At 35.6% G+C, this 8,510-nt stretch overlaps 1 protein-coding gene across 1 annotated transcript; it reads left to right on the forward strand.

Annotated features, from left to right (window-relative positions):
• The first annotated feature begins 3,235 nt into the window (after positions 1-3,235).
• LOC127413055 (piggyBac transposable element-derived protein 4-like) lies at positions 3,236-7,500 on the forward strand. Its single transcript, XM_051649888.1, has 2 exons — positions 3,236-5,377; positions 6,202-7,500. Exons 1-2 carry the CDS (start codon positions 5,026-5,028, stop codon positions 6,519-6,521), a joined length of 672 nt encoding a protein of 223 aa, XP_051505848.1. The 5' UTR covers positions 3,236-5,025; the 3' UTR covers positions 6,522-7,500.
• The last annotated feature ends 1,010 nt before the right edge of the window (positions 7,501-8,510 follow it).

Genomic DNA, 8,510 nt, shown 5'->3' on the forward strand with positions numbered 1-8,510 from the left:
CGTATTTGGGTCAACAGCCTCGAGTGCCTTATTACTTTTATAAAACGGTCACCACATAGGCTAATACAAATATTAAGGACACAGACTTTCATTGAAGTGTTTTATTTTGTAATTAAAATTATTGTATGACATGCTTCCGCCAGAAAATATAGTCCCTGACAGTAAACAGTAAACATAACTGTCAGCTATGGGTGCTGTGGAGTGATGCACATAGAAGTTCCCTGAAGAGATCAGGGGCCTTGGCAGTAATGCAACATATTTGGATGCTAGCTGCCATAAAACCTCAAAGAAGAAGAAGAAGAAGAAGAAGAAGTTCAGAGGCTGTATATGTATAAAGTCACTTAGAGTAAAATATTTGTCTTAAAGGTGCTATATGTAATATTTTTACTGTACTAAATCATAAAATGACCATAATATGTCATTAGAGAATTAGGAAACATGCTAAGTTGAAATACTGGCTTCTCCGATAACAATGCTATAGCCAGTATATTCTACTTTGAAGTTTCCATTCCGGCCTGAATTTCTGTTTATGTTTTGGCCTGTGTGATCCCGCCCACTGCCCACTCACCAATAGTATTTCGACACAGCCGGGTTGCCAGATTTGACAATTTGTTCAGCCGAGACAACACACTCTACAACAAAGAAATGATGTGTTGGACTTATGATAGTGGAATTTAGGCAAATGTGTTTTGTACTTGAGCGAAATTAAATCCACCAATATACATTTTTTAATGCACCATATTTTTTCATTTAAGGAATACATTAAAACTCATTGTTGTGAATTAAGCATTTGAAAAATGTGATGGGCTACATACCTATCAGTCAGTATTTGGGGGGTATTTGAAAAATGGTGCATCTGATAAGAGCCCAAACCTAAACACTATATAAAAAGTTTAATAAGCTCATAGTGTTGTGTGGGGTGTCAGGTGCTTTGACAGATTCCTTCTGCAGTTTAATGTACTTTAGAGACGTTTAACCCCAGCTTAAAATGTACATTTTACTGATATATTTTTATTTGTAAATATTATAAACTCAAAGTCATGCAAGTTTCCATTTCCATTTTGCAAAACAACTTGTCCAAAACAGCAAGTGAGTCATTATTACTTTAAATAGGCCAAAAAATAAATAAAATAAAATAAAATACAAAAATAAAAACAGGCTTACCAACGCCACTCAACCAAACAGAGTGCTACAATAAAATATTGTTGATATGTTGAACGTCAAATTTACCATTAAATTGAACCGTTCTTAACTGAAAAATGTGTTTTAATTATCGTTTCATTTCGTGATTTAAATTGTCCTTGTGGAGAAATTATGTTTTGATAACGTGAAAAGCATATGCAATTTATATTGCAAGATTTGCATTTTGATTTTTTTGTAGCCTTCAGTTTGCACATTATTTGAGGACCGGAACTCTCCGTTTTCTAATAAATAATATGAAATGGTTTGACTATATTGTTTTACACATTGTTTAGAAAATATATTTGAATTTGTCAATCGTCCGAAAACACCCTCATCCCCTTCATCTGGTACACCACTTCCTTGACATTTACAGTTATTTATGTGTTTATTTTTTACTCATTTTGTTTTCATAGGTCAAGCAGGGCAACCAAAACAAAATAAGTAATTCATCATTTAAATAATTTAAAAACAATGTTTGTCCATTGATTTTATGTTATTGGTGATATCAGTGTTAAAAACTTGAATTTTGGAAAATACAAAAAGTTGTGTAAAAGAATTTCCAAGGTCAAAGTTTTCAATTTACATATTAACTATCATTTTTCGCATGGTTTATTTAAATATGTCATTAGTGTTACATTGTTTAATGTTCATTTGAAAGATGTGTATTGAAAATGTAAAATTATTTCATGGTATGATTCATCAGCTTTAGTCTGAATTAATCTTTTTTGTGAATTTGTCACTGGTGTTATCGTCAATGGTTTTATAACCTAATTCATGAAACAAATTAAAATATTAAAATAATGAACAAGTCATGTTGTCCTTTATGAATACAAATAATGTCAAGATGTTAGAAAATGTTTACACTCAGCATTTGATGAAAACTGAACTAAACTGAAGTGAAAATGTCAATATTTTGTAAGTCAAAAAGTATTATTATTATTTTATTGTATTTTTTTAAATGAGCCATTTATAAGTTTACTGTTCTATTATATTTGGGCATTTTGAGTCAGATACCACAAAATAAATTGCTTGCTTTATTATAAACATAATTTACTGTTTCATGCTAATTTTACATTCATTAATGGAAGTTTTCGAACACTACGCCTAATTTCTATGTATTCTTAAAAGAGATGAAACATTATTTGAATACTATAACACTCTTTTAATAAAATAAAATAAATAAATAATAATAAAACAAACAACAGTTACAATTTTCTCTGCCTTCAAACTCTTTAACTTAATTGATGTATAAATTATTGTTTCTTTTAATGCCCTCTTTATTTTGTATTTTATTTATTTATTTATGTTTTGTATTTTTACCCTTTTAACATGTTCTGCCTTGCTCTTTGTTTCATTTAATATTACCTCAGTTAACTTTTCAACCAATTGTTTGGTGAAATTTTCTTTGTACTGTGTTGCAGGAACAAAAATAAAAATAAAAATATTCACTGTTCTTGAGAGTAAAACACTTATATTTAGAGGAACAGTGGCTCAAACAGTCTTTCCAACGACATGATGTGTGTAATTTATGTTACAGACATTCCAAGAATTACAGAAGTACTTGGATTAAAGTTCCACATGTTGATGTTCCCTTTACAATCTACCCAAATACTAGTTACTATAGTAAAATTACAATCATTGAAAATTAATGGGATCTCCTCCAAACCCTGCATTGTAATCTTTTATGTGATTACAGAGGTCGCCAAAATTTCATTTTGTTTTCTTTCTTCATTTTTATTTATCTTTATATGTCCATTTATTTTGGATATATTATTTTGGGATTTTACTAACGTACATTTGTTTTTCGTTTTCTCTTTGTTGTGTATGGATATACTTCTTGGTTTTAAAAGTAGTAGCACAACAGAAGTTAATTTTATTAAATGCTTTTATTGTTATTTACCTGATTTCACATTCCCAGAAGTAAATTTAGCAATCAAAAGCCCTTAATTATTGTTTTTGAAAAGGAAATCAAGCAATACATCCAGACTGTGAACCATTAAGACTGTGAAGACTGTGCTTCCTATTTAAAGTATTTCTGTAAATGATGATAGGCTACATTATATTTTATATATTTTTTACCTTTTATACTTGTGACACCAGAGATCTTTTATATTTAGATAACAATCTCCGACGCTCTATCATAGGAGAGAGCGTAACGACAGTATGACACTGTTTGCTGATATCACATAAATGACTGGGGAGAGCCGTAAACTGATAACTGTCGCAAAATTGCCAGTGTGCCTTCTCTTATAAGACGGAAATTTTATCGTAGACACCACGCATAGTTAATTACAAAACTATTGTTTAGTGTAAAATATGTTGAAGATTAGCGGACAGGTTCATTATGTGAGCTGTTTCCTCACAACTGCGGTTTATTCAACACACTGAAGCATCTCCTCCATAGACATCCATATATATAAAAACGGACTATTGTCTCCTCGCCAGTGTCCTGCCCATAGAACTGTGTTGCTTGGTAACCTTGTAGGTTGATTTTGGTAGAAGGGCTCTGCTCTGGTGACACCCCCATCGAAATGTAAATAAGCATGCCTGGTATGGGAAGATAGCACTGAATAACTGACTTCATCCTCACACATCTCATAATATAACCATACAGGTATTGGAAACACAAATGTTTAAATACGTATCTCCGATATATCGAAAATATAGTAAAATGCATATAAAATATGTTCGAGTCTTTTTCCAGTGAAGAGTGACGTCACGTTCAGGTACGCTCTCGTTTGCGGCTTTTACACTCGACATGAACTTCAGCAAAAATGTCCTGCAAAACGCCTAAAAAGGAGCAACTGACAGATGAAGAGATAAGTGAACTATTTAATAATTCGGAAGAAATTATCAGTGACTCGAGCAGCAGTGATGGCGAGGAGCTTCCCCCCAACCTCGAGCTTCTCTAGAGTCTTGAGGATGAAGCTGCTGACTTCACTGATGGAGGGAAAGAGACAAAGATTTCAGATGAAGCAGAGGAGGTGAGCTATTCCAGCTGGAGAACTACCTGCAATTTCACTCCTCCTGGACCTGGGGTTGTTTTTGATAACACAAATTCTGGGGTGCAAAACCCACCGGCAGCTCCAGATGAGGTCCAGTGTATTAAAATGTTCATAACGGAGGAGCTTGTTGAGGAACTGGTGCAAGAAACAAACCGACATGCGTTGCAGCTTCAGGATGAGAAATGTACTGCTTCAAAGGGAAAGCTGGCAAAATGGATGCCAACTGATATAAATGAGATGTACACATTCCTGGTGACAGTTCTATTGATGGGAATTATCAAGAAATCGTCCCTACGTGACTACTGGAGTACAGACCCCATGATTCAGACCCCTTTTTTTGGGACTTTGTTCTCTCAGGACCGCTTCCTCTCGCTCCTGCGCTGCCTAAACTTTGCCAACAGTGCGAAGGCTGATGTCGATGACCCCCTGTTTGAAATAAGAAGAGTATTTACTGAAATCACTTCCTCCTTTCAGTGTTTTTGTGCCATACAGGGATCTCTGTGTGGACCAATCTATGATGAATTGGAAAGGTAGACTGGCATTGGGTCAACCCTTTCCAGCAAAAAACAATAGGTTTGGGGTGAAGTTTTTTGTTCTCCGCGATGTGCTCACTGGTTATGTGCTGGGTATGATTATTTATACAAGATCCACCACTGACATCCACCACCACGCCAGGCTTGGGATCTCTGGGTCTGTTGTCATGACCTTACTGGCCCCTTATGTGTCAAAGGGCCATATTCTTTAAGTGGACAGTTGGCACAGCAGTCCCACGCTGTTTCAACTCCTCCATTCTCATGGCACAGGGGCCTGTGGAACTGTGTAGGCTAACAGGAGGGGGATGCCAGCTTTCACCAACAACAACATGACCAAGGGCCAAGTGGAATACCAAGAGAATGGAACACAGTTGGCGGTAAAATGGTGCGACAAAAGAGATGTTCACGTCCTGACCACTGTCCATGCATCTGTCATGGCAGTTTCACAGAAGGTTGATTACACCACCGGGCAGAAAAAGAAGAAGCCACTCTGCATCCTAGAATACGATAAAAAAATGGGGGCCATGGACAAAGCAGACATGATGAAATGTTTTATAAAGTGTGCCAGGAAGACCACCAAGTGGTATAAGAAGATCTTCTTCTACATGCTTGAAACTGCCATATTCAACAGTTTCATTGTCCACCACCAACTTTCTGGTGAGAAATTTGCACTTAAACCTAAAAATATTCTTTTGAAGCACTTTTTATATTGTTTAAAGGAATGGTTCACCCAAAAATGATCATTCTCTCATCGTTTACTCACCCTCATGCCATCACAAACTCGCATTAACTTCTTTCTTCCGCAGAACACAAACAAAGATATTTTATTGGAGATATAATGAGAATATATCCAGACAATGCAAGTCAGTGGGGTCCAAAACTTTCCAGCTCTAAAAAGGACGTAAAGGCAAAGCCAAAGTTAATCGATAAGACTCCAGTGGTTTAATCCATGTCTTCTGAAGGGATACAATCAGTTTTGGGTGATAAAGGACCAAATAGAACTCCTTTTTTACTATAAATCTCAACTTTCACATTCTTCTTATTTGTGCATATCGCCACCTACTTGGCAGGGAGGAGAATTTATAATAAAAAAGAACTTAAATATTGCTCTGCTTCTCACCCACACCTATCATATCACTTTTGAGGACATGGATTTAACCACTGGAGTTTTATGGACCATCAAATTTAGGTCACCATTCACTTGCATTGTGTTGACCTACAAAGCTACATCTTAATCTCCTTAGCACAATCATGATTTGATGCTTGATTACACTTCCTCCACTTCCAGTGTCCTCTTTGGAGCTTGGAAGTTTTGAACCCCATGGACTTGTAAGAAAGTAAAATAAGTTTGAAACGGCATAGAGGTGAGTAAATGATGAGAGAATTGTCATTTTTGGGTGAACTATTCCTTCAATGTAATTTCCAGTAATGTACTATTTCACACTCCTCTTCACTCTAATCATGTATTCTGCTATCAATAGGCAAAGTCATGACTCCTCTAGAGTTCCGGATGAACCTGATGAGAGCGCTGCTGGAGGAGAACAGTACACCTCGGATTCCACCCAGGGGGGTACGTCCTGCCTTGGACAGTCCCTTGCGTCTGACAGCCAGGCACTTCCTCTCTGACATCCCTCAGACTGAATTACAGGGCAGGAGAACCAGACGTGCCTGCAAGGTCTGCATTTCCGGCAAGCGCAGGACAAAGAAGAGGCGTAGCACTAGATATATGTGTGTGGCATGCAACATTGCCTTGTGTGCTACTCCTTGTTTTGAAGAGTACCACACACTGAAAAATTATTGAGAACGACTGTCAAATAAAATGATGCATTCTTTGATATCACAAGCAACAACTCCTCACACCAGGACGACTGTTCATGAATGCATCTTTGAGCAATTAAGGTGTTTTGAAGGGCTCCCTAATATCAACTCACTAATGTTAAACTGCTGTAAAGATCACAAAACGGGTTATACATTTATGGATTACTTATTTCTGATCCTTGAACACAACACATGTGAAGTTCCAAAATTCACTCAAAAATTTACAGAAGTAAATTTACAGAAGTAAATTTTTATATGCTACCTTACATTTAACACACATTAGCAGTATTATGTCTGGCTTCATGTTTTGTTACGGCAACTAACTGCATTAGAATGTTTTAAGTTATTATTTTTACTAGTATATATGTTTATACAGTATGCTATTCTGTTGAAAGGCTACAGCTCTGGATACTCTCCTATTAATTAGTGAAGAATATATAGTAAGCAGAGCAGCTTTGCAGGGAGATTTACCATTGCATATACTGACTAAGATTCATTTGTTTTATGTCCATGCATGCTTTCCACTGTACAATGGACAAAGACAATTGAATGATTAAAATGAAAAAACGTTCTAAATTGAAAGTTGTGACATCACTACGGATTCTGAATGTTGTCATCACATGTGCTTTTATTTGGAGATTGACAGTCGACAAGCATTTACTGAATTAAGATGTTCAAGAATGTGTCTATTATTGATTTGCATAAAAATCACATGACCAAGCTGAATTTATTAAGGGAGGAAAAGTGAATTGCACACTTATTTTTAATTTCCTTTGTTCCCAAACAAATATTGTCCTTTAAGTAAATCTTTTTTTTAACTCATGATTGCTGGAAACAGTAGAGAGAGACTAAAAGCAAGTAATACATACACATCTTTGTTAAACATTACTGTACATTTTTCCATAATAGAGGTACATTGAAATGGGAATAGTAGATCCACAAAGAACACAGTAGTCAGTGCCCTACAAAGAAAAAAGAACAAAACAATGACTGTTCTCACTGGCAAATCGATACTTCATTATCGTGGCATAGTCATGCTATTACAGGTCAATTACAAAAAAGTACTTAATAGGATCATGTCTTTGTACTATACACACTAAAGCACTTTCGTTCATTACTCCACATAACGCCGTCTGCCAAATGCCTTAAATGTGAAAGCATGAATCTGCAGTCATACATTTTCTGTCTTTGCAAACATCGGGTTAAAATCTTGCACCCAAACCTAAAGGTACAATTTTGATCTGGAGTTGTGCACTTTGTTTGGTTTTACAGGGTAAAGGGGTACAGACAATCTGAATGACATTAAATAAGGAGACTGTAATGGTTTTACTTACACATCCCTATGAATTACTCTAAACCATTCCTTATTTTGTACTCCTGCACATCAGTGCTGTGTTGTTTGAAGAGCTATTGGGAAACAGAGAAAGTGCATCACCAAAAGTAGGTTTTAGAGTTAAGGCAACTCAAAAAACAGATATAACTTTGTGTAAGTTAAATATTTAAACTATTTTAAATGTAAAATAGTTACCAGTGCCCACAGGAAAACGGTGCTTCCAAACGCCAGCCCTACTCTTAGCATGTTTGGCTTGGAAGGATCAGGTTTGGAGGCAGTGAAGGCATTTCTGCTAACCACTGAAAGATACAGAGAAATAAATCAATCCTTGAAAACCATTTTTAATGAATGTATTGGCTGTATTGGACAGTGTTGCTACCCGCTACCTGTCAAATTGTATCAGCTCTAATATGCCCTGGTGGCTGTTTTCTAAACTTTAAATATTTTTTAGTTATGAGCATTACATTTTTAAACAGTGATGTCATGCACAGTCACCGGATTGTCTGGTATTAATCAACAAATTCTGAAAGTGGTCTTATAAATAAAGCATAATTAATATTAGTAGCAAAATTGTGGGAGAAAAAACTTAAAAATTAAGATATTCTCTTTTAAAATAAGTGTTTTATTTACATATTTTTA

The sequence above is a fragment of the Myxocyprinus asiaticus genome, chromosome 22 (genome assembly GCF_019703515.2).
Source record: "Myxocyprinus asiaticus isolate MX2 ecotype Aquarium Trade chromosome 22, UBuf_Myxa_2, whole genome shotgun sequence".
In the NCBI taxonomy this organism is placed as follows: Eukaryota; Metazoa; Chordata; class Actinopteri; order Cypriniformes; family Catostomidae; genus Myxocyprinus; species Myxocyprinus asiaticus.